The 27953-nt window shown below is 40.0% G+C and overlaps 1 protein-coding gene across 2 annotated transcripts; it reads right to left on the reverse strand.

Annotated features, from left to right (window-relative positions):
- Nucleotides 1-1220: 1220 nt before the first annotated feature.
- Nucleotides 1221-27273, reverse strand: LOC134223788 (tubulin polyglutamylase TTLL13-like). 2 transcript variants are annotated; one of them, XM_062702985.1, is made up of 6 exons: nucleotides 26561-27273; nucleotides 10613-10678; nucleotides 10079-10372; nucleotides 9847-10003; nucleotides 8623-9780; nucleotides 1221-1850 (listed from the first exon to the last, which is right to left on the reverse strand). In XM_062702985.1, the coding sequence occupies exons 1-6, from the start codon at nucleotides 26896-26898 to the stop codon at nucleotides 1425-1427; spliced, it is 2439 nt and encodes an 812-aa protein (XP_062558969.1). In that variant the 5' UTR covers nucleotides 26899-27273; the 3' UTR covers nucleotides 1221-1424. The 2 variants fall into 2 exon arrangements, with proteins under 2 accessions (XP_062558969.1, XP_062558970.1); XM_062702986.1 differs by lacking the exon at nucleotides 10613-10678.
- Nucleotides 27274-27953: the final 680 nt, after the last annotated feature.

Consider the following 27953-nt stretch of genomic DNA (forward strand, 5'->3'; position numbering starts at 1 on the left):
AAATTGAAAAACTGTGCAAAGTTTCAACTCAATAGAAAATCATGAATTAAAAATTTTCTTAAATTTTGATGCTGTTGCTTGGAATCGCTCAGCTGTGAAGAAATCATTCGTTGAAAATCTTAGAATTCGGGTAGTGGATGTTCTGGAAGGTGGCAGCGTAGAAGATAAGTGGGCAGTGAAGAATGCTTTTATCGAAATCAGCTAGAAAAACTTGGGTGAGCTGCTCACTCTGCGAAAAGAATGTATTAGGTACAGATATAACCCGACGGAAAATTGGGATCGACGTGGAACCACGAGCTGGGGATAACTTTGCGAGTTATCGAAATATTTGAAAACTCAATCGGATTGATCCACACATCAAAGTTCGAGTGTACCACTCGATCTTGAAACGTGTTGAGTATATAGGCAAGGATAACGCAGATGATGTTTAAAATTTACAATTCGGACGACCATTCAGCTGAACTTCGTGTGCCGAGCAACATAAAAGCCATCAAATGCCGATAACAATAAATATGTAGATGTTCGAGAATATTGGTGGAGATGGGTAGGCCACATATTGCAAGGGAGCTTAGCGGGAACCTGTAAGCAAGAGCCCCCTTAATATGCGTGACCTGATAGGATATAGAATATTTATGCCGATAGATATATATGCTGTTATGTTCATTTGAAATACTCTTGGTGACGAATGTACACCCAGGTTTTTTTTTACGCGGTTGGAATTCATTAATTTCCCGGTTAACCTAAACTTACTCAGTTTTTTAAATACCCCCTGAATTTTCTTTGATTTTTTGTGAATTTTTTCATGGGGTTAACTCATTGCTTCAATGACGCTGAAGGTCTTAAATGACCAAAACCAAACCGTGTAAAAAAAAACCTGGGTGTATGTCTATTAATGGCATATTTCGTATCTAGATAAAAACAGTGATGCACATGTTCAAAATTTTAAAAAAAATCGCCTAGAAAATTTTTTTTTCGCCCTCTCGATATTTTTGGAAAATTGAAGGGGGGGGGGGGTGACATAAGATAAATTTAATATTTGTATCGGCCTTATATGAAAATCAAAAACCATGCCTCCATGTCTGTTCTCTGTGCCGTAACAATGCTGTCGCGAAATCGATTATGATCAATCAACTTGGAGTCTTGACTACCTGAAGAATTCAAACCCAGAGTAGGAAATAGTTTCTTTCAAAAACTAAACAAGTAATTGTTCAAAAGTGTACAATAGTATTTATTACTGATGAATTTAAACTTGGGCAGATTTTGAATAAACATCTCTGAAACGTAATCGTTACATCATTGCTCAACCGAAGAACACGTTATTTGCACTGAACGGCCATTAATGGCTGCAAGAAGGCACAACTGATTTGGAGTAACCGCTTGATTGAGCAGATAACCAGTACTGAATTATCCGCCCAAACTCAATACTAGATAACTTTGTCGGAGGCCGAGTACAGCTGCCTAGTGTCCATGTTGTGCCGCTTGACCACATTGGTGACCTGCCGTGCTATGGTGGACTTGGTGCTTCGGTAGTTGGTCGGTTGCGATGCCAGGAGGTAAGGCAGAGGCGGTCTGCTGGGTTGGGCTACTTCGCTGCACTGCATCCAAGACGTTGTGTCGCTGATCGTCACTAAACTTTTGAGGTGTAGTTTTTGGCTTGTCGTATGTGCAGTTCCGCTACCGTAGTGGTTTGTAAGCACCGGAAGACAGGTGGTGGCTCCGGACTGCGTCGATTGTTGGCTGCTGAGGTCTTGTTGAAGTAGGTCATTTGCCACCAGCTTAGAGAACACTTCTTTGTACTTACGTTGATCGGATAGAGTTAGCAGTTTGTTCCGATTGAAGTTAAGATAGATCTAAAAGAAATTAAAAAATTATATGTACGCACATTGGCATATAATTCTATATTCAGACTACACGCTATATAGAGTTCTTCAAGACATCATATTTCGTATTGGATGATAAAATAATTTATAAATACTATAATAAGTAAATAATGTTCTGGCGTGATCGTTGGCGATAACTGAACCAATTGTCATAAATGATCATGAGCAATGAACCAGACGTTTACCCTGCGACAAATTCTTGATAAATTCCAGGAATACCTACAACTTGCGAAATCATTTTGTTGTTTTTATGCAGCGGACGACTAAAGTGGAACAGAACGAACTGTACCACATAGGGGAAAGGGGGCAATTTGGCCACCCACCCTAAGGAAATTACTTACCACAAGTCTTACAAAAACAAATTTTTCATCGTTGATTTATTAAAACTAATGTGTTGAATATTACCATTCATGTCCAATTTATTACTTCTGAACAATAATTAAACTTAGTTCATTTGAAACTATTTTAGAAACACGCTATTTTCAACTTGCTCAAGTGCTGATGGGGGTAATATGAGCACCATGTTGGGGCAATTTGAGTAAGTGCAGGCCTGGTAGCGAGTCAGTTTTTAGTGACTTGGTCACTATTTTTAGGCTAGTCACTAAAAAGTCACTATTTGCATCCAAAAGTCACTAAAGCCACTATTTTTCGGAAAATGGTTACTAACGTCACTATTTTTGGAAATAGATCAAAATAAAAATCATTTGTACCTACTTTTATTATCAACCGAATCAAATGTAAATCTGGTAGCATTGTATAAATGTACACCCAAAATCAAGGATGTTAACGATCATTCAGTAATTTGCGTTCGATCATTTAGTAGTTTGTCAATAACACATTCCAGAAGCTGAATTTCAAAACATGCTGTATGGTGGACTTCTAGCGCGAAGGTTTTTCTACAACTTTGCCTGACGGTTCGTTATTAAAATTCAACTAATAACGGAGTTAGACCGCTAGTTGCAGTAACTCAAACTAAATGATTGGAATTTTGTTATCATTTAACCTAAGTTACTGAGACTATAGCTTTAACTCCGTTACTAGTGGAATTAAAACAACGAACCATTAGGCAGAGTTGTAGAAAAACCTTCGCACTAGAAGTCTACCATATGTGGAATGTGGAATGTGTTATTGACAAACTACTAAATGATCGAACGCAAATTACTGAATGATCGTTAACACCCTTGCCCAAAATGTGATGCCAAAAATGTCCTCAATTGAATCGCTAGAAATTAAAACTTTGATCCACAAACGTTTGTATGAACATCAGCGAATGCTTTATAATTGACCTAGAGTACAGAGTACAGAATTAAATAGAGTAGAATCCAGTTTTTTTTATTAAAAAACTGCTACAGATAAACATAAATTTATTCCTTTAACTAAGATAGTGAACACAGCTTTAGCTGCATCACATGACAACGCCGATGTCGAGCGAGGTTTCTCTATGTCAGGGAAAATAATGAGCGATAATATGACTTAGAGTACTTTAAAATTCTTTATGATTGTTGTCAAAAGTAATTCTGGAACAAGCCAGGCTAGACAGTGTTTTTACCATAAGTAAAAAACAAGTTTTGCAAAATCGAGTTGCGGACCAACCACAAAAGGTCATAGACTCATAGAAATTAAATTTTGAAAATTCATATTCTAGCATATTATGCACATAAAAGTATTTGTATATTGTAAACGTATGTTGGAAGCATAGAGAACAGTCACATGTGTCACGATATGCTTAAAAACTTATATGAATGGTTAGGCATAGTCACACGAAGTTTATACAAATATCCATAAAAAACTATCGAAAGGATTGGCCGACCCTACCTAAGCAAAGACTGTTTTGATGTCTTAGCAATACCGTTCTTCATGGGTACTTTTACCTCATACAACAGTTAAACAATATAGGTAGCCGATTCTATCTTAAAATTTTATAAAATCTCAATTATATTGATAATAATATTTATAAAAAAATGGGCTATGTTACGTTGCCGGAAAACTCATGAGGCAAACCGCCTTTTAGTTGGCAGCAGGAACAACGCAACACGCATCGGCGGATCAGCATTTTGGTATGAGCCGTGCATGGAGACGCGTATTGCATTGTCAACTCCTTCACCCACTTTAAGCTCCTACTGCTACGGGAAAAATCTACCTATCGCTGGAAAAATCGTATTTTAAAAAATTCTTCATTATTTTAATTTATTTAAGTTTTTTAACTACTAAAGATTTATAAGCTTTGTGAGTTCAAATAATTCTCTGTCCAGGAATCAACTAGATCATTGTTTTTTGCAGTTTCACGGAAAACTTTGAGCTCATATTATTATATTAAACATTATTACCACAAGGCTGTAATTGCTTCAAAATCATTGCTGAAATTATAAACTTGTCAATCACTTCCTTTTTTTTCGTGTCGGCTGATATAATATACTTTTTTGTGGTGTGACTAAATATGATTTATCTTGGTCAAACTACAAGCTTCTGGCTTAACGAACGAATACCTTCCCCAATATCTAACTCCGTGGTACTTATAATGTTGTCGCTAAGGCGATGACCTCTTGCTAAGTTCCATCCTTTTCCTGGTTACCGTGAAGATAGGCGTAGTAGTAATCTTCGTGTTCTTATTTTTTTTAAGTTTTCGTCTTTTCTTGATTTATGATAGCATTCTAGATAAGGATTAAGGATAAATATGAGTATCGCTACATAATTTTCAGTCTACGAATTACACCGTAACAATGCTAATGCAACTTGTAGATCACTATCTGGTTAAAAACTTTATACAAAAGTCACTATTTGGTCACTTTTCCTGAAACTAAAAGTCACTATTTGGTCACTTTTTTAGTCATCGTTGGTCACTAAGTAACTATTTTGAATAGCATTCATCGCTACCAGGCCTGTAAGTGTGAATTTTCAATCCAAACTTCTTTTTTTTTCATTTTCTCCAGTCATAAAGTTACGTCTTTATAAAATAAAATAAGTATTCTGTTGCGCATAGCATTTTAAATAGTTTATCCACCATTGCTGTTAAACATTAAAAAAAAGCTGTTAAACAAATACCATGTTGTGAATATCTTGTTCAACTAGCGATTCAACTTCTGGCGTAGAACACTGTTCAATCGCAGCGTTGTTCCTCTCCGGAGGTGCAAATCTCACTGAGCGTCTGTTACTCTGTTCTCCATGTCAGGATCGGCTCACAACAGCGTCTGTTCCCACGTTAGGGGCGGCTGATCATCGTCCGAGTGCAAGCGAGGGACTCTAAGTGAAACTGTGCACCATGGTCCATCGGGAATAAAGAGGAATGGTCCTGGGAGGGGAGTTTGGTGTCAGGCCCTACAAGCCAGCCTTTAAAAAAAACTTACGCAAAGAAACAATCAACAAGAAAGTACGGTCCGGATCCATCGGCGAAGACCACTGCGACGAAAAGGGACTAGCGATTGAAAACTCGGTTCGTGGAACTGTAAATCTCTCAACTTCATCGGGAGCACAAGTATACTCGCCGATGTGCTCAAGGATCGTGGATTCGACATCGTAGCGCTGCAGGAGGTTCGTTGGAAGGGATTAATGGTGCGAACGTCTAGAGCTGCGGCAACATACACGAGCTGGGAACACCTTTCATAGTAATGGACGATATGCAAAGGCGTGTGATCGGGTGGTGGCCGATCAATGAAAGAATGTGCAGGTTGAGGATCAAAGGCTGGTTTTTCAACTTCAGCATAATCAACGTCCATAGCCCACACTCCGGAAGCACTGATGATGATAAGGACGCATTCTACGTGCAGCTGGAACGTGAGTACGACAGCTGCCCAAGCCACGACGTCAAAATCATCAGAGTTTGGACCGACTATTGGGAAGTTCAGCGCTCACCGGCTGAAGAACGAAAACGGCCATTCGCAGCACCTACTTCGAACACAGCCTCCCGTATCGGTACACCTGGAGATCACCACTGCAGACAGAATCACAAATCTATCACGTTCTGATTGATGGACCGCACTTCTCCGACATTATCAACGTCAGTTAGTTAAGCCAAGAAGAAGAAGGTCATATAAAAATGTTTCAGATTATACTGAAAATTCACATTAAATTCCTCATACTTTTCAGATAATACTTAATGTGTGAGTCATCGAATCAATTCAAGTATTTGGGTGCTCCATTTTCGTAGTAAACTACAAAGGGATTGTAAAAGTCAGTAAGTGAATTTACTCAGAAATGATTGAAGTTTTTTAACTGTTATATGTTTTCTTGCACACACATACGTTACATACATACATACAGACGATGTGTAAATCATTATACATATGGAGTTAGTGGTTGGAAAAGGATTACTGCGGTTAAAAAAATCAGTACACATATATTGACATGCACGTCAGTTTGTCGGTGGGTCAACTGCGCCCAAAACTATCCGTCATCAACAATGTTCGGTACCGACGACCGCCGCGGTACGACCTAGAGCGACTAAAGCAACCTGATGTCGCCAATGCATACGCGCAGCATCTCGAGACAGCGTTGCCGGAAGAGGGTGAGCTCAATGGGGCCCCTCTTGAGGACTGCTGGAATACAGTCAAATCAGCCATTATCGACGCAGCGGGGAACAACGTCGGGTATATGACACGCAAGTTCTATCAGAAGCTCAACGCATCCCGCAAAGGCTTCGTGCCGCGAGCCGAAATGTGCAGGGATAAGGATGGGAGCACCTTGACAGACGAACGTGTGGTGATCGAAAGGTGGAAGCAGTACTACGAAGAACATTTGAATGGCGCTGAGAGCATAGACAGTGAAAGTCAAGGCAGCGGAGGAGATGACTACGTCAGTTCAGCGGACGATGGAAGCCAACCAGCCCCCACCTTGAGGGAAGTTAAGGATGCCATCCAACAGCTAAAGACCAATGAAGCAGCTGGTAAGGATGGTATCGGAGCTGAGCTCATCAAGATGGGCCCGGAAAAGCTAGCCATTTGCCTGCACAAACTGATCTGTGAATCTGGGAAACTGAACAGCTACCGGAGGAGTGGAAGGAAGGGGTTATATGCCCCATCTACAAGAAAGGCGACAAGCTGGAGTGTGAGAACTTTCGAGCGATCACCATCCTTAATGCCGCCTACAAAGTGATATTCCAGATCATCTTCCGTCGTCTGTCACCATTAGTGAATTAGTTCGTGGGAAGTTATCAAGCCGGCTTCGTTGACGGCCGCTCGACAACGGACCAGATCTTTACTGTACGGAAAATCCTTCAAAAATGCCGTGAATACAAGGTCCCAACGCATCATCTGTTCGTTAATTTGGAAAATTATGGACGAGAACAGCTTCCCTGGGAAGCTTACCAGACTGATCGCAGTAACGGTGGATGGTGTGCAAAACTGTGTGAAGATTTCGGGCGAACACTCCAGTTTGTTCGAATCGCGCCGGGAACTAAGACAAGGTGATGGACTTTCGTGCCTGTTGTTCAACCTAGCGCTAGCTAGGGTGTAACAGCCGGGGTACGATTTTCAACAGATCTTGTCAATTTATTTGTTTCGCGGATGACATTGACATTGTCGGATGAACATTTGCAAAGGTGGCAGAAGTGTACACGCGCCTGAAACGTGATGCAACAAAAGTTGGACTGGTGGTGGATGTGTCAAAGACAAAGTACAGTAGTCGTTCGATAACTGCAAAATGTTTACTTTTCAGTTAACGAATGCCGTTCGATAACTGCAACGCATTCTAGACGTCAAACGGTTGTCAATCGATGTCAGATGCAAAAAAAAGTGCATCTAAATGTGCAGCGCAATGCAGCTGTCATTGAGTCTGACATCAGTTTGAAGTTTAGCGGTCCGATAACTGCAAAACTGTTGCAACTATCGAATTTCTGTACTGTAGGGTCATGGGTTCGAGTCCCATCGAAGGGAAATTGGTTACCTCCAATACATTTTCCAAATCAATATCTTCCACATAACGTACATATTCACATATGAGTTTTCATAACATTGTAAATTAACGTCCAAGTCGGGTGGTTTAATCCCAGGAAATAGGCAATTAATTTTGATTGAATCGATTTGCAGTTAAAAAGCATTGCAGTTAAATGACTTGCAGTTATCGAACGTCTACTGTACATGCTTGTGGGCGAAACCGAGCGCGACAAGGCCCGCCTGGGAAGCAGTGTTACGATAGACGGGGATACCTTCGAGGTAGTCTAAGAATTCGTCTACCTTGGATCCTCGCTAACGGCTGATAACAATATTAGTCGTGAAATACGAAGGCGCATTATTTGTGGAAGTCGGGCCTACTACGGGCTCCAGAAGAAACTGCGGTCAAAAAAGATTCACCACCACACCAAATGTGTCATTTACAAGACGCTAATTAGACCGGTTGTCCTCTATGGACATGAAACATGGACAATGCTCTAGGAGAAATTGCAAGCACTCGGAGTATTCGAGAGACGGGTGCTTAGGACCATCTTTGGCGAGCGAGGTGGGCAGACCAGGTGCAAAACGACTTGTCGAGCGTGGGGCGCATTCGAGGATGGAGAGATGCGGCCTCTAACCGTGTTTTGTGGTGTCAAATTGTTGATTCAGATGTTTAGATGTAAACTAAATAAGGGGCCGTACACTAATTACGTAAGCAATTTTTCTGGGTTTTTCAACCCCCCACTCTCCCCATGTAAGATTTTTCCCACACAAATATTTTTTTATTTATATGGAACGTAAGAATATGGCAAACACCCCCTCCCTCCATAACTACTTACCTAATAAGGGCACGACCACTAAATGAATGAAATACTCACGTTTTGCACCAACCCACACGTCCTGATGAAGAAGTCTCGTTGTGCTAACAGAGCCATCCTTTCACGCTCTTCAAAGTCGATGATAATGTCCGGGCTGTAGTTATCCTTCTTTTTGACCACTTTCGGTTTAACCTTCTTTTTCTTTTTCACTACTAGTGCACCGTCCTCGCTAGAGCATAATCCCTTTCCGGCTAGCTGATGTCCCTTTGGATTGTGCTTGTTGAGCATTGCTTGATTGTGTTTGTAGCGTTCTTCCAGTTCGATCCTTTGTTGTTTGGCACACTCCTCACGTTTCTTGCTCGCTGCCGTTTCGTTGTACACCGATGCTTGCGTTTGCGCTAGAAAGATGTGTGCGTATCGATCAGGATCCCCTGGAACTGGCAGTATTCGTCGGAATCCTCCTAGATGAGTTTCTTCCCAGGTAATTTGATCTGCCCATGGTCCTAACCGTTCTTCAGAATTGGGATCATCTTCGTCACCGTTCTTGCTATCGCTACTGCTTTCTTTGCTGACCTCTTTGCTCTTGGAGTATTCGCGCAGTCTTTGCAGCAACCTATTTTGGATCCTGCGTTTGTCTTCTTCCAGGACACGTTTCTTAACTTCGCCATTTAAGTTCAGCATCACAAACGTGTCGTGGATAAGGGCTTCTTTAATTTCTTTATCTATCGCTTCGTCCGTATGAAACGAAGGAGAGTGATTCACCTCCAGGATATATGGTTTCAATCTATGATCAATGAGAATGTCGAAACCAAGAATCTCAAAGCAAGCCTGTATTATATCGTGCGTTGGAAAACTTGCTTGATATGTATGCCTAAGTACTTGCCAGGAACTTAGAATAGTTTTGACTATCACATCATCTATGTTGTTCCACAATTCTGCAATATCATACCCCTCCGACGTTAGAATGCGGTTCAGCGTTGCAAATCTTCGTTTACTGCCGGCCTCATCATCGTTGGAGAAGCATCTACTATACTTGTTTACCGAGTAATTTGTTAAATGCATGAAATTATTGGAAGTATTTGTGATACAAGGTTCCCTGTATTTGTACGTTGCAAACCGAGCTAGGCCTTCTTTGTAAACGAATATCCTAAGAGGGTCAGTCGATGTCACAAGTGTATACACTCTAAGATCGAATTTGTAACCATCGATCAACAAAGGCTGAAATAGTATAATTCTCTGGTTAAAAAAAAATGTTTAAAAAAACGCCCTAATGTGTCATCTTACCCGATGAACATAGACTTGACAAATCATCCTATCCCGTGGATTGATCTCCTTTAGATTTTTCGTCAGAAATATCCCCCGTCCCTGTGATCCCTGGTCCGGTTTTAAAATGTACGTTTTGCTTCGATGCGTTCTGCTGTAGGCAATGGCTTCACCCAAACTGTAATTAATACATTGATACATCTAATTAGTAACACGTGATCCCATGATCAAACGGACAATCTTAGCAACAAACTCAGCCGGAAAGACCCATGTCTTCGGGAAGATCTGGTACTCGGTAGGAAACAGCTTCTGCATCCGGTTGAGGTTCCGCGCCAGCAGATCCTTCCGGCATATTTCGAACATTCCCGGGAAGTGATTGATTTTCTGGAACCGCCTCATGTCCCGACAGAAGTCGACCCCAACAAGCGAATCCGTCCAGCAAACATTCCACAACTCGTTCTCGGCAACCAGTCGATAACCGAGCCTGCGGCATATCCGTGGGATGATTTCATATCGACTATTTAATATGCAAATACTGATTGGCGGTCTGAAACGACGAAGAATGGGCAAGAGTAAAGTGCGATGGATCGGGGCATGCAAGGTTTCCATGAGATACAGAATGGCGCTACTAACTACAATAGTAAATTCGATCAAATTCAGTTTCAGCGTTTCAGTTTGATATCCCCTTTTAGGATAAAGCTGTTGTATTGATCAAATTTATAATTGGAATATCTAATGATTGAAGAAAATGTGTTATATACAATGATTATAAAAGTGAAATTCTTACATTCGTTTCGATTTCTTGTTTCTATGTACAACATGCTCGTTTCTGGCGCGAGTTTTTCTATTATGACTGCAAAAAGAAATATCAACATAATAAACATACGATATAGTGGAGGAATCCTTTGTGTAGTTAGGGTGAGCACAAATAACTACTGGCAGCCTGATGGTTAAGCAGATATCGTTTAGCGGTAAGACACTGAAGAAATATTATTATTAGGAGCTGAGGAAGCATAGAAATATGTTATGCAATTAGGTGGCTTACGGTTTTTAAATACTGTTTATGCTTTCTTCGTCGTGATATGCTTGTCGAGCAATTTATCCGACATGTTCGACCAAAAATAAAGATATGGATGAGAAGTGAGCATAAAACACATTACATTTTTTTTTCGTACGAACCGTAAGTTACCTCTTCGCAATGCTTAAGTTAGAAAATAAGAATTAGAAGCACACAAACGACACAACCACACACCTAAATTTAAAACATTTTTTTAATATTCAAGAATAACAATATATGATATCTGACCATGTGAACAGCACCCTCTATTCCCGTCTGTAACGTTTATTAGGTACTCTGGCGCATTACAACTGAATCAAAAAAACGCGGCCTAGTTATAATCGTTGCGGACGGGATAACGGGTGCTGTTCGAATGGTCCTTCTCCTACTAGGTACTTCCTGGAAAGGCTTGTTATGCATGTAGCTTATAAATAAAACAACTATAGAACTGTGATTATTCGGTTATTGATTTATTTTTGAAGACGAATCCTAATATCCAAATTCCACATTTCGCATTTGAATTTCAATCTTCTAGACTCCAAAATACTTAGTTTATAATTCAACATTCAAAACTTTTCGAAAAGTTCGGTGACAAAAAATTCATTTCAATGGTGTAATTATTTTCTGGTCTTGAATTGAAAAACGTTTACAGACAGATACCAAATCCTACTGTTACACTATTGTCCTCAAGAAATTCAGATACTTTGACGCAACATCAACCAGAAAATACGGAATGAAGCAATCAATGAAGATCAAAGCGACGAAAAAAAAACTAGCGATTTTAGGCTCGGAACGTGGGACTACAACTAACGATCCTGGATTCGGCGTCGTGGCGCTGCAGTCGGTGTGTTTTTTTTTCTTGAGTAAGGGTGAACGGAAATCGGCAAACACCTGAAGAAGTTAACTCAGGTAATGTGGAGATGGGCTCACCCAACCCACTAGAACCAAAACCCTTTCGCCAATCCATATCCCCCGGTCCGCAAGCAATACATCAGGGGGGGGGGGGAGTGGGTTGCTATTGAGAATGCTCTCGCCTATGCTAACGCACTCGACGTTATTACACATCGACTTTAAGTAGGAGACAGGCACTCCGACAACAACCACCGCGCATGAACCGCAGTGACCTCTATATCTACATACGGAGGGCTCCGCAGTCCACCTGCGACATTTTTGTTGTCGGGGTTGCATGGTGTTCACTGCATCACAGTAGTTTCAACTGCCTGCAGCTGCTGGTTTTGCTCAAGACGCCACCAGTAGTTCTGACATAATCTGTTGCGACGCTGTGTTTACCGCATTCCATATTCCATCTTCCTGACACATTCTCTCAACGAGGTTGTCCATGCCGACAAGCAGCATGGCATTGCGTTCAACATCGAATCGCGGGCATGCAAACATCACATGCTCTGTCGATTCTACCTCACCTACACATTCCGAGCACTCCGCAGAATCTGCGAACCCGAACCTATGCAGGAACTTTTTAAAGCAGCCAAGTTCAGACAAAACTTGTGATAGGTCTTTTTTTTAATATCTTGGCTGCGCATATGCACAGCACATGTTTCGAAATGGACAAATTGATATTTGCATATGCACAGCCAAGATATTTAACAAAAAAATGGTTTTCGTACGGCCGAGTTTCCGAATAATATGCAATTAATTGTGGTAGTTGACCTGACCATGCTTCCTACTAACCCAATTCGACACATCCGGAATTAGCCTGTGTGTCCAACGATATTTGACTGTGGTGTCAAATGCTCTCTGCCATTTGAGCAACTAGGCTGCTCTCTTGACACATCGCACTTGCACCGAGTCTTTTTCGTTAAAGCACTCCACATCGTCCTCTAGGAGTATGTCAATCGACATTATCCCATCTACAACGCACACCGCGTTATATGATATGGTACTATACTCGTGCATACATCAGCCGGTGTACTCTTATAAGTTTCTTCACGTTGTACTTGGCATTTAGTGTAACGGCCCATGCTGGTGTGCCGTAGCAAATGATAGACAATGCTACACCCGTCATCAACCTACGCACTTGACTATGCATCGCCGATCTGTTGGTCATCATTCATAATGAAGATTTTATCGCCAATGATGCCCGTTGGCATGCATAATCGACGTAGCTCGTGAAATTGAGCTTATCGTCGATCATCATACCCTGATGCTTTAATGACTTCACGGAGTTTACTCTAGGTCCTTACTTTTATCCTTACAACGACCACCGTTTTGTGATGTGCAAGAAATAACCTTCTCGAGTTGAGCCATTCCTCGATTCTGCCAATCGCATACGAAGCCTTCAGTTCGACTTAAACGAGAGTGTCACCCGTCATCTCTAGCATTACGTCATCCACGAAGCCTTCTATTTGTACACCGGCCGGGACGCTTAAAATACTCCGTCGTACATGATATTCTGTACTGCCCATGATTACATAGTTGACGTAACAACCATTGCACTTTCACGTGTATGTGGAATGATTTAAGAACAAACATCGCAAATTTAATACATTTAACCTTTTGTCTGTGCTCTGGGGTCAATATGATCCCAGGCCACTTTGAGTGGCTGCCATTTTTTTTAGTTTTCAACCGATTCTCCTAATTTTTGGCAGTTTGGTAAAACTCGCCGAGATCTGTCTCCTAGATGCAAATTGAAAAATCTTGAAAAATCTTGAAAATATTTGCTACAGTGTACTTTTTTCAAAAAACTTACGTTGTCTGTGCTCTGGGGTCAAATTGACCCCAAATTGAAATTGCTATAACTTTTTTAATGTTTGGCCGATTTTGGATTTTCGGGACTGTTTCGAAAGATAATTTAATCATCTTTCAAATCGTTTCAAATCGTTACCAATTGACTATAGGTGGGCGGGTACATCGCGGGGAGGGATTTTCATAAAAAAGAGTACAAAAACAGTGATTTTTCATGCTTATTTTACTTATATCTGAAAATCCTACCCATTTTGAACTACACCTTTTCAAAAAGGTTATGCAGGAAGGCGTGTGCTTTCACATGAGGCATTGATTAGTTTAGAGCTTGGTCGCTAGGTGGCGGTATATTTGAATTCATTATTTTAGACTACTATAGTAATTCCGATATATGGAATTTTCCTCATTGTAAATATTCTTATCGCACAAATTTGAAATTTGTAAAGATGACGTCTTTAACAAAGTTTGTCTGGTGGGAATGGACTGTCATGTGACGGAATAAATAATTAGGAAATTTTCAATTAGGCGGCGGTAGTGTACTTGCAATATTCTTGCATGTATGAAATATTACTTTAGCTTGAGATCCCTCATACGTACACCCAAGTTGTATTCGGCAACATTGTTCAGGATGTCCAGGACTACAAAGCGGTGCTCAATATAATGAGCACTTTTTCCAAGATGCGGCGCTAGTGAGCTAGTGAGTATATTGTTCCATGTGAGATCTGATGTATTTTGGTTTGTAGCATTTTTGGCAAACATGAATGTTGTGGTAGAGTTCATCAAAAGTTTTCTTTGTATTCACCCTGCTCCAGTGATGCTGCAAATAATAGAATGTGTTTACAGAATATGTTTTAGGTCGTCGAAGAAAACCCTGGAATTAAGGCTTTTAGGTCCACATGTGTAACCAAAGATCAGCCAATTTGCCGCCTATTTGTAAAATTCCCAATTATTACTTCCGTCACAAGACAGTCCATTCCCACTGGAAGACCTTTGTTCAAGACGCCATTTTAACAAATTTTAAATTTGTGCGATAAGAATATTTACACTGAGGAAAATTCTATATATCGGAATATCTTGAGTAGTCTAAAATAATGAATTAAAATATAACACCACCTGGCGACCAAGTTCTAAACTTATCAACGCCTCATGCCGAAGCACACGCCTTCCTGCATAATCTTTTTAAAATAAGGTGCAGTTCAAAATGGGTAGGATTTTCGGATATAAGTAAAATAATCATGAAAAATCACTGTTTTTGTACCCTTGTTCACTAAAACCCCTCCCCGCGATGTACCCGCCCACCAATTATCTTTCGAAACAGCCCCAAAAATCCAAAATCGGCCAAACAATAAAAAAGTTATAGCAATTTCAATTTGGGGTCAATTTGACCCCAGAGCACAGACAACGTAAGTTTTTTTGAGCACAGACAGAAGGTTAAACCCGTATACAGTTAAATGAGACGTGGAACATGCAACGTGGCGATGTTCCAGCGATTGAATTACCTAAGTAAATGTGTGGTAAGTCAAATTTGCAGAAATTTCAAATGGTTGTTTCAAATTTCAAAAATTCAAAAATTTCAAATTTTCAAATGGCAGTGTAGAACCGGTCCGAGGATCGATCCCTGTGGAACACCCGCTGACACTTCTATCGACTGCTGACCAACGTAGGTGTCATATATCAACACCCTATTCTGAAAATAACTTTTCAGTATCCTGCACAGATAATCCGGACCCTCAAGCGATGCAGGAAGTCAGCTATAGCTGCCCAGCAAGCATTGTTAGTGTAATCAAGTGTAATCAATATAGTACCTAATACCTCGCCTATTTAAACCACGCGCTACCTTTGCCGTATCCGTTACCGACCGAATTGCTTCGATGATAGAACGGTCTTTACGGAAACCATACTGGTTGCTAGATAAGCCACCAGCACACTCCGTATAGTCCGACAATCTATTCAGGATCACCCTCTCTAGCAACTTCCCAGCTGTGTCGAGTAGGCAAATTGGTCTGTATGCCGAAGGATCTCCCGGCGGTTTGCCGGGCTTCGGCAATAGCACCAATTTCTGCCGTTTCCAACGGTTTGGGAAGTTTCATCCAGACATCATTGGAGGCAGTTCCTAAACATATCTGGATCAGCAAGAATGGCGTGTTTAATAACCAGGTTTGGAATACCATCCGGGCCTGGTGCCACTTGCGCTACCACGTCGACGTACGGTATAGCGGACCAGTTCAATGATTCATGTTTCGGAAACTCATACATTTTCAGAACTAACTCTCTCATATGTATTTTGGTTGGCATGTGTACAAAAATACATATGAAAGAGTTAGTTCTGAAAATGTATTGCGAGAGTTTGGCTGGTGACCCGGGGCTGGGAATTTGGTTTCATCAGTATCCGCTAAACTGCGGAGGACGACGGAGGTCCTTCGTAGCTTAGTAGGGAAAGCACCTGTCTAGCGTACTGGGGTCGTGGGATCAAGCCCACCAAAGGGGCGGTTACCCTCCAATATCTTTTCCGAACTAAATCTATCACATGTTGTGCATATGCATAACCGAGTTTCAGACAAAGTAACTGGAAGTATGTCCCTCATGAACCTTCCAGTATGGCTCCGCCGACCATCCCGCAATGTAGAAGGTCACATCGATACATAAATCACCTTCTGCCCTCTGAACGTTGGGACTTGGCGTTTGTTCAGCAGGACTACGTTTAATACCGCTAGAGACTCAAAGCAGGTTATGACCTAGCGTTAGTAAACCGGGAACCCCAGTCCACTACCCACGCATTGAAATCACCTGCTACAACTACCGGTTTTAAACAGGCTTGAATTGGATGGCTTGTACTCAACGAGTATTCCGACCGGCGCACAATAATGGTCGGATTCGTCAAATTTCACGACATAAATCGATAACTCGAAAACCATCAGTGCTAGAGTTTTGACGTCTTCAGAAGAAATGATCTACAAGAAGAGATCAATTTTTGGTATAGGTTGTCATTAGGGTGGCCCCTCGGTGAAATTTTTTTGGAAATGTATTTTTTTATTCTTTCGAGTTAGGAGTTCATATAGTTCTACAAAGTTGTAGAGAATTTAATTCTAAGCATTTTTGCTTAATAAACATTTATTTTATCTCATATAGGTAATGTTTTATGACAAAATTATTAAATTTAGATAGGATGGTCCCGAAAAAATAGTTTTTAGCGTACACTTTCATCAATTCAGAATATTTTCAAAAACTGTCTTAGCATCGCTTCACGGTCTTTGGATGGCGCATCTTTTGGTTACATAAGACGGCTGATAGCTTCATTTTCAAGCCTATTATAAGCGTTTTTTCATGAAAAAGTGATATTTTTCTGAGCATTCTACTGCAGCTAGTAGCAAATATTAGCAAAAATTTCAATCCTAATCTGAAAGTATACATGCAGGCCCATCAAATCCATGGTATTTCATTTGTCCATGTTTGTCCACTTTTGTTTGATAATCATATTAGTTTTTGTATGAAAAATCAGCTATTCCATGGGAAACACATATACCATATCTCTGATTTTCGCAATATTTGGTAGACTAATTCTTTTTCGAAAATAAATAAACTCACTTTTTAATTTTGTCCGATTTTGATCCAGGGTGGTCGAAAAAATCAACATTTTGTAAAAAAATATTTTTTTAAAACATAATTTTTAAATTACTGGACCAATTATCAATGTTCATAGAATCACATGTAGTCATTGGCGACCCTCACTTAGAAAATGTGAAAATGAAATTATTTTGCGAATTAGCTATGAAAAACCAACTTGAATTTTGGGGCAACTATGAATTTCGCCACAATTATTATTTCATGAAAACACCTTGAAAATCGTTCTAGTAGTTAAAATGTCAACAAGATTTTTTCGACTTCTTTTCAACACGAGTTGATTTAAATATTTTAGATAAAGAACGATTCTTTGTGGGCTTTTTGGGCGTGCGGTTAGCGCCGTCAATCGTTTAGAGGCATGAACTATAGAGCGTGGGCTCGATTCCCGCCTCGGTAAGAAGGCAACTTTTCATGATCGAAAAATTTTCCACCCCACTGGGTATTATGTGTTCTGTCAGTTGTCTAGGTGTTAAGTATTCAGTCTGTACGACCTCTGGTCGAAGACGGTGTTCTTGTCTTTTATTGTACCAAACATTGTGAAAATCCAAAAGATGATATATGTGTTTCACCCTAATTTTTCGTACAAAAATAATACTATCGTCAAACAAAAGTGGACAAAGATGGACAAATGAAATACCATGGATTTGATGGGCCTGCATGTATACTTTCAGATTAGGATTGAAATTTTTGCTAATGTTTGCTACTAGCTGCAGTAGAATGCTAAGAAAAATATCACTTTTTCATGAAAAAACGCTTATAATATGCTTGAAAATGAAGCTATCAGCCGTCTTATGTAACCAAAAGATGCGCCATCCAAAGACCGTGAAGCGATGCTAAGACAGTTTTTAAAAATATTCTGAATTGATGAAAGTGAAAGCTAAAAACTATTTTTTCGGGACCACCCTATTTAAATTTAGTAATTTTGTCATGAAACATCACCTATATGAGATAAAATAAATGTTTATTAAGCAAAAATGCTTAGAATTAAATTCTCTACAACTTTGTAGAATTATATGAACTCCTAACACAAAAGAGTAAAAAAAAATATTTCCAAAAAATTTCACCGAAGGGCCACCCTAATGACAGCTTACACCAAAAATAGATCTTTTCTTGTAGATCATTTCTTCTGAAGACGTCAAAACGCTAACACTGATGGTTTTCGAGTTATCGATTTATGTCGCGAAATTTGACAAATCCGACCATTGTGCGGCGACCAGTCCACTTTCAACCTGCAAGGCAACCTGCATTCCCGCATAGCCTTTGGGTAACCGAATCGTGGATCTGGATCTCGACATTGCACTGCATTGCACTCTCAGTACGTCTACCAGGTCTCCGGACTCAGTTATCTCATCCAGGCCTTTGCACTGGATGTTCGAAAGTGGCCATAGTGCTCTAACTTGAACCCCATTTCTCAGGATCTCCTCTGTCAACTTTTTACACTCACTCTGAGCAGCATCTCGCTTCAAGACGAGAATCATCTCCCCTTTTTGCGTTCGACGGATGCAGTTAGCTTCTCCTCCTAGACTAGAGAGCTTTTCGTTCTCATAGTCTTCAAGACGTCGGCGTAGCTTTTATCAGTCTTGAAGATAATCGCATCACATCTGTCTTTTCGCTTGCCACTGCCATTTTAAGGCGCACCCTTTTTCTCACGGGCTCTACCCTTCTTAGCAGTGGCCTGCTCCGCTCTATTTGCCGCACTCCTTGCGGCTTGTTGACTACTCCACATAGCCTTTTTGGGATTCACGACCTACGTCCACGGTAGGTCCTCCTTCCGGCGATCCTCAGTTACCGTCTTTGGAGGTGGAGGCACTGTTTTCCTTGGGGCCAACTGTCCACTCAATCCTCTCCGGGCGAGTTTCCGCATCTCTCCTCTTGGGCGGCACTGTAACCCTACAGCTACATTCAGGTCCGCCACCTGCGTGACCTTACTTAGCTTCGAAGTTGCACCGTTGATGACCATCCGCTTTTGGAGTTCCGCAGTATGGATCTCCGCCAGCCGCTTCCCCTTCCGCCTCCAATTCGGGTGAAGAAAGTGGAAGAAACCTTGCGGCTGTTGGCGTAGTCACCTTTTTGATACCATGATTATCTATGCATACCATGGGGCATGCGAGGGTTTCGTGTTCAGAGACAGATCAGCGCTAGTCAGGAAAGAGCATCTGAGTCTACCCCCTACGCAGTTTGACAACTATGTGACAGGATTGTACCGCGTGCTACAAGGCCCGCCACGGTTTTATGGGACGGAAGACAGCCTGACCATTAGTCCATTCGCCGTTTTAGGTCGGTGCCTTCCGGCCTTACTAAGATAAAAGAATGTTCAGACTACCAGCCCTCGCTTCGCAGTACTACAATATTCAAAACATAACCCAGTAACACGCAGCCAGTATCCCATAAACTGGCATCCTGATTCTGATGTGCCAATTGGCACTCACGCCAGGTTCGTGCGCTTGAAGCGGGACATGGTCGCTTTGATAGGGTCTGCTTGCGCATATTTGTGGCTTAGCCGAGCTCACTGTCGAATTCCCCCCGCCTCCTAGGCAGACTCCCTTACTCGCAGTCACTTGGGGAGTGGTCGTAAAGCTCTTAGACATAGTCCCTGCTGTCCCAAAAATAGTGTCAACATGGGGAATCGAGGTCTGATCCGCAGAGTGAGAGTCTATCTCGTTAGCCACTCGAGTATTTTCATTTCTTGGTGGTGCAGTCGATGCGTTTAGAAGGGATCAATGGTGATTCGTTTATGTAGAAGTAATCATTCCATCTGCTAGAGCTACGACAACACACGTGTTTTGACCTGTTTTGACCAGCTTCCATAGTGATATACAGAGGCGCGTGAGAGGAGATTTAAACGTTCAGGTCGGCTAGGAGGAGGAGTTTAGACCGACTATTTCAAAGTTCAACAAGGTTAAAACACAGGGGTACTGCTCCTTAAATTCAGACCATGTACCCAAATCAATACCATTCGAAAACAAAGAATTGGTGCGCAAATTGTTTTATTTCTCATTTTTCAATTTTTTCAGCAGTGTGCAGGCCGGATAACAACAAAACACGACACAAATTGAGCCTAAATAGCCTGTTTGATATGGGAGCATATTATTAATAATGGAACAGATACCGTAATTCCCAATGTTTCAGTAGCAAAAAAGCTCTTGGAGCTCAGTAAGAAAGCTCTTTGCACTTTTACTGGCCCAATAATCGGACATTGCCCGTGTAAATATCATTTGAAAAATATTGGAAAAGTTCAGAATTATATTTGTCGTATCTGTAATATAGAACGTGAAACCTCGGAACATCTGCCTTGCAGTTGTGATGCATTGTACAAGTGTAGATCTAAACTTCCAAATAGTAGCTTCATGCTCCCCTATTCTTTATTCCTCCTTCTAATTTCTTCTGCCTTATCTCTTTTCTCTCTTCTTTCTTTTTCCTTTCTCCTTCATCTTATATTTTTCTTCTTCCTTTTTTCTTCGGTTTTCCTCCTCCATCCTTATACTTTCTTTTCCCTTCTTCCTTATTTTTTTTCCTTTCCCTGCTTTCCTCTTCCTTTTTCTTTTTGTCCTATAATTCATTTCTTACTTCTCAACATCGCGCTTCTCCCCTCCCAACTATCATCTTTTATTTCTCACCTTTTGCTTATGTTTTTCTTACTGCTCCCTCCTACTACTCGCGTATCACATCTTACTTCTCACTCTCCACTACTCACTTCTCACAAATTTCAACTATTCGGCCAAATGGCGTTCGGACAAATTACCCTAAACTGTCCCAACTGTTTATCGATTTCAAGGCGGCGTACGACGTTATAGACCGCTATGGAAAAATTTTGTACGAGAAATTATTTGCCCTCAAATCTATTTAAATGCAACGGCACGTTAGCTTGTTACCGACGGGTTCGGTAACAATAAACGGCCTTAAAATTAGTAAAATAAATTAATAAATAATATTGTTAAAACGTGCTATTAAAATACTAAAACTAAATAAAAATAAATTTAAAAAGGTAGTTGAGAACCAATGTAGAATATTTATATTTCATTATAATTTAAACAAATTGTGAACCCCTGGTTGTGTTAAAAATTGAGCAAATAGGGAACAGATCACGCTACAACAACACCAGATTTGGAGGAATGAGGAATTCGAAAAAAGAGCATCATGAGGTTTAAGGAGATGGGAGAGATGTGGAGGGATTTGGAGACTTCGGATTGCAAGAGGTGGAGAGAAGCGCGCTTGGTCTCGAGACACTTAAGTCCGGTATAGAAAGCGAACAAGACGTATTTTTGAAAAAGTTCCTCACAAGTCAGTGGTTGAATCGGGTAGTGAAAAATCAAAGTGGAGTGCGTGGGACGCTAAGGAAAGTCTTTCAAGTTGCGAACAATAATTCGGTCACACCGTGAGGTCCGATCTCTCCTACATCGGATTTTTTAACAGAAATTGTCTAGCTTTGTCTAGCGTGCTGAACCCAATCAACACAAAGTCGCATATGCTAGCAAATAAGTGTACACGATGGAGGCGATATAGGCGCATTCATCCATTTGACTGCATGAAAAGTGCACGTATATGGCCTCCACTTTGTACACTTATTCGCTATGATATACGATCTTGTTTTTGCTGGGAAGTGAATAGGTATATTGTAATACATAAATGCAAAACTAGCTTCGATATTTTTGAAAAAGCGTAATAAAAGATAGTCTCTCATTTGGACATACGACGTTTTCAAAAATCATGCAAGAATTGTCAATCAGTGGAAAACAATTTTATACATGAGACTGTCTGTCTCATATGAATGGCACTCTTGCCCTTAGACATTGTTATTTATAACCATTTTTAAAACGCTTCAGAAATAGCTTTTTTGCATACGTTTTTTCTGGGACCCAACCGTTAGGAAACATTTAAGTGTAAATTGGTAATAAAAGCATATCCGAGTTTCAACAAGGATTTTTTTTAAAGTTACAGAACAAATCGCTTAAGATGCACTTGCTCTAAATTCCGCTACTACTAACACCATATCCGGTTAATCTGCTCATCAAAAGTATCACCAGATTGTTATCTATGTTCATCCGCGATTCTTCATCATAGGCACCCTTCTACTTTCCATTGAACTTGTATCCTGAATGAATATGTATGTACATTAGGGTGGCTCAAATTAGTATGGGAAAAACTTTGTTCAATTTTTTTGATGGGCCGCCCTTTTATTCGGTTCTATTTGATGCCCTGATGCTCTGGACAAAATTTCAGCCAAATCGGTCATCGTTTGGCACCGCCCAAAACTCGTTGGAAGTTTATATGGAAAAATGTATGCAGAAACATCCAAAAACAGTAAATTGCAGCTGGACTACACAACTTACTATGAAGAACTATGATACTCATTCAGATCTTGGAGAATTTAATACCGAATGTTATGCAGAAATCCGTGAGAAGATTCGAGTTTATACGGCTGAGTTATTAGCATTTCTCTGCAGTGGGGTTTGAGCAAATTTCGTTTCTTTTACCTTTGAAAAGAAATAAATTCACCCCTACAACACTCCAGTAAAATGCTAATATCTTTGCGTAATAAACTCTAATATTCTCGCGGTTTTCAGCATAACATTCTGTATTTTATTTTACAAGAACTGAATGAGTATCATGGTTCTTGATCGTAAATTGGCCGTCCAACTGCAAATCATTGTTTTTGGATGTTTCTGCATACATTTTTCCATATAAACTTCCAACGAGTTTAGCACTGCCCAAAGGTTGACCGATTTGGCTGAAATTTTGTCCAGAGCATCAGGGCATCACATAGAACCGAATAAGAGGGCGGCCCATCAAAAAATTTGAAAAAGTGTTTTTTGAGCCACCCTAATGTACATATATACTATGCAATAAGGCGGCTCAAGAAACACCTTTTAATTTTTTTCTTGTTGAACCGCTCGCTATTCCGTTTGACGCTCTGATGCTATGGACAAAATCGGTCAACGTTTGGGCGGTGCTAAACTCATTAGAAGTTTATATGGAAAATTGCTCAGGAAATTACCGAAAGAGGAGCTAGATGGCACAGCTTACAATGGAGGACTATAATACTCATTCAGTTATCGGGAATCAAACCCAGCCACCCTCAGCATGGTCTTGCTTTGTAACCGCGCGTCTTACCGCACGGCTAAGGAGGGCCCCTTATACCTTTTCTATTTATTTATTTTCTTACCTTTAAAGAAATGCTAATAACTTCATCCAGTAAACTCTAATTTTCTCGTGGTTTCCCGCATAACATTCTGTATTATATTTTGCAAGAGCTGATTGAGTATCATAGATCTAATATAGTAACTCAAAATTACTGTTTTTCGGTGTTTCTCCATACATTTTTCCATATAAACTTCCAACCAGTTCAGCCCCGCCCAAACGTTGACCGATTTGTCTGAAATACTGTTCATAGCATCAGGGCGTCAAACAAAATGAAGTTAATTTTTTCCACACTATTTTTAGCCACCCTATACTATGCAATCATATCTCTTTAACAAATCTGCATATATTTATCGCGTAATGTGGTCACGGTGTATTGTAACTGATTTAGCAGATAAGAATTTAGCATCCAATTTCGTAACTTATTCTCAATTAACCATGTCTACGATAAGACCACGAAAAGGCTTTGTTGAAGTAACTTTCTAGTCATCTGTTAAACTTGAATATCGTACAAATCCAATAGGTAGGGTAAACGGTATAATATTCCCCCTTAAAAAAATTATCACTTTTCAACACATTATACAAACTTTGTGTTATTTGGTAGTCCAACAAGCCGTAAATGCATTGCCTGTGCGTTGAAAATAATACAAAGAACACGTAATAAAGCTTTTTTGGAAACTCATGAAAAAAATGGATTTTAACATATGCCTGGGCAAAACGGCCCACCTTAATGTATACCAGTACAAATACGTTTCATTAGTATTTTATCTACCTCATAATAAAAAGGTTACAAGCCCCAATGTGCTTGACATTAAAAAACCAGCGTAAGTCCATTTAATCAGGCTTGAATTACATATCGATTATAGTTTGGAAGCAACTGCTGCTAGGTACGCCGTGCTTGCATTTCATCCAGTAGGTAAGGGCATATCGTCCTGCCTAGATGGAAGCGATTTGACCAGTGAAACATTAAAAATAAAACGCAGTATTTTTGAAGATGGAAGCAGCTTTATCAAATATTTACCACTGAGGAAACCACTTGTCATAAGACGAGCTTGTAAAATCCCATTTAATTCCACCACTTAATTGTACCTTGACAGATACGTATTTCGACCTCAATAGTAAGGTCGTCTTCAGTGTCTCGTACTTGACTCGACTAAGTCGACCTTACTGTTGAGGTCGAAATACGTATCTGTCAAGGTACAATTAAGTGGTGGAATTAAATGAGATTGTACAAACTCGTCTTATGACAAGTGAAGACATTCCACTAAAAAGATCAAAATAATTTTTTAACATTGAGGAACACGGTGTGTCTATGGGGAAACATTATTTTTCAAAAATTAGTATCTCTGAAACACCCACCACGTGAAAGTAAATGCTCTCTTCTTTCATATAGTGGGTAAACTAAAATGTTCTATCGGGGGATCTGGAACAATTTTTATTTTTTTTACTGTTTTTGGTGCAAATTCCATGGAGATCTCAAATGATAGCCGATTAAACCCCTCCAAAAATGTATGGAAAAATTACCCCCGATAGAACATTTAAAAAATGCACCTACGTGAAAGAGGAAAACCTATACTTTCGTGTAGTGAGTGTTTTAGAGATACTGATTTTTTGAAAATAAGCCTCTTCGGACAAACACACCGTGGAAAGTTATTTTGTTGCCCAAATGTGTGTTCTAGTACACGTTTTGCGGACAGTAGGAGAAGATGGGCAGACTTAATCCCCGGGGAGACTTAATCACCCCCTGTTTTATCGAGAGCTAAAGTAGTTGCGTTCTAGCGTATTTTTAGTATAGATCTTCTAGATAAATGACCTTTATGTGGTGAGTTATTTTTGGATTGACAGCCATATTTATTCTGCAGGGCGGTTTGTATGTTTTGACCTTCCTAAAGATTTTTTTATTGGCCACGCAAAATTTGAATAACTTTTCATAACAATGAACAAATGCTTTCGTTTTTTCACAGCACAAAGCCATAAATGAGCTTAATGATTTTTACTGATGAAAATGTCAACATTCCATCAAAGTTTTAGGATATTAGGATTTGAAGTTATTGCCTCAATATGGGGACATTTGATCCCCCATTTCGTCACCCATACAAAAATTTGACGAAAAAATTCAAAAAAATATAAATCTGTTCTCAGGCTTCTAATTTTTTGTAGATTTGACAGATTTGATGAAGGGTTGGCAGGAAAAAATATTGATTGCGTAGATATCATAGAAAGGGGATCAAGTCTACCCAAATTTTAAAATTGCATGTGCTGTCGAATTCAATAACAAAATTCGTTCATGTATACGCACAGCAATTCGAAAATTGCGCGTATTTTGAAGGAAAAATATTTTAAAAATCTGGGTGCACCTTTCTAATTCTATCAAAGCAAGTTCTTGGAGAGGGATCTATTTCCCCCGAATATTTTAAAAGTAGATTTTTGACAGCACTTTAAAAAATCGATTGTGTATCAATAACAACAATAATTTAAGGACTGTCATACATCAGTAAAGTTAAATACTATATTTCTTAGAGAGTCTGTGTGGAAATCGCGTATGTTTATTTATTTTTGGCTGTGATACATCGGAAATCAGAAAAGGGGATCAAGTCTATCCAGTCTCCTCTATAGTAGCATCGCTCCATATTGTTGACCAACCAAACATTGAAAGTTACACCAAAACTTTAATTTTTTGAATTTTGCTGGTATTTCCATTATGTAATACAAAAGTACCTCAGTACCTCAGCAAAAACACCGTATATGGATCCGCGACAAGAATGAAGGTGAAGGTGAAGATGACATAATTTCTGAAGTTTCTTTACAAAAGTTCAGGAACACGTGTTTAAAAGGTTTTGGTTTTCGCCTCACTAATGGAACCTAATATAATTTATTAGATGTGACCCAATTCCCTATATTTGTACACTGCTGAATAAAGAAAGTGGGTTAGGCTACTCTCCACATCCATATTGCAATTCCCTCAACTGCTTGAGTATTGGAATTAGATGAATTTCTAAGAACATGTCTTGAGGTAAAAACATGCATTGACGAAGCACAATAATAATTTCCTTTCCAAAATTTTTTGTTGATCCTCGTTATAAATTAATTAATTTATCAAATTTTACAAAACGACGTATCACAGAAGACTACTTTTATCATCTACGTTTTACCACTTTCACTCAATTTCAACTGCACGCAATAAAACTGAACACAGAAGCGAAAGCATACGTTACTCACTTAGGATCTTTCTTCGTATCCTCCAAGGGTTCAGCAACGCTGCTATGGCAGAAGTTTTTGGAATTCTTCGCCGTATCACAGTACACCGTGTAGGATCGATGGTTAACCTTAAGTAATCCCTGCTGCTTGCTACTACCAACGCACTCGGTGGCACTTTTAGACGAGAACGACGTTTCGGTGGTATCCATTTCCGAGTTGGAGTCCGAACTCGAGTCGGACCCATCCGTTGATCCAGAACTAGAAGATCCCTCTTCGCTGGATTCATCTTCACTAGAGGATTTTTTACGATGCGCTAGTTTGGCCGATTTATTGATCAGATTATCCCGACGAGGTAACATTGTTTAGTTACTTCAGTTTACAGTCACTAGTAACTACGTAATCGATAACTTGGAATTATTCGATCAGTTTCCGAAGCACTACGGTCAAGGAACTCGTCAATGTGGCCTAAATACTTCCTTCAAAAAATTGACAGTTTGTTGAACGCAACATTTTGGTCTGACATTGACACGACCAAACCACTTCCGATCGATTCGGTCAGACCTCGATTTGAAAAGCAGGCTATGCACGGTATTGAACACAATTTCTGAATCACATCATCCGGATGCACCGCAATGCATTGGAACTACTTTTTCCGTGGAAGTACCAACATTATTGTTTTCGAGAGCGAAGCTAAATCTGAACCGATCCGGACCGCATCCTAGAAGTGACTGAACTTCAGTTGCTTCATAGCTAAAAATACGAAGGAGCCTTCCTACTTTACCCGTTGCATAGTGGGAAATAATTAAAAATAGGTTTGTTTTGTAAAAGTGAACTCCCTTTGGAAGATCATTTCCCTGTTCAAAATTTTCAACCATCACAGACCTAACATTTCAATTGAATTGCCAAACTGACTGCCAAAAGGCATTCATTCATTATATTCTTTTGGTATTGTCACTGTAAAATGTCAACTTTCTCGAAAAATTGTTAGCTGCACTATCGCTGAATTATTAAGTTCTGCCGAGTTCGGATAACATTTTTTCCACTGTTTGTTCTGTCGGCCATCGCTACCAACAAGCCAGTACGCATGGAGACGGTTATTTATTTATTGCAAAACTGGAGTTGGAAATTTAAACGGTAGACAATATTTTTACCATGGAATGATGTTTCTACTAGGGAATGGTGAAAGCTATTGAGGCCGGGAAATATTGTCTCTCTTCCGGTGTTGAAATAAACAACCGAGCAAGTCATGCTTTGGCAAACAACCACGCGACATGTGTAGAGTTCAATTGAATGGTTTTGAAATTATGATTCCCAGTTTCATTGCCCCTGCACCGCACGGTCATGTTTCGTAATTTGGCCTCTTCGGCAAACTCTCAACGGAAGCATGCTCCTTGGCACACTGTAGGGGTTAGTT

The sequence above is a fragment of the Armigeres subalbatus genome, chromosome 3 (genome assembly GCF_024139115.2).
Source record: "Armigeres subalbatus isolate Guangzhou_Male chromosome 3, GZ_Asu_2, whole genome shotgun sequence".
Lineage (NCBI taxonomy): Eukaryota > Metazoa > Arthropoda > Insecta > Diptera > Culicidae > Armigeres > Armigeres subalbatus.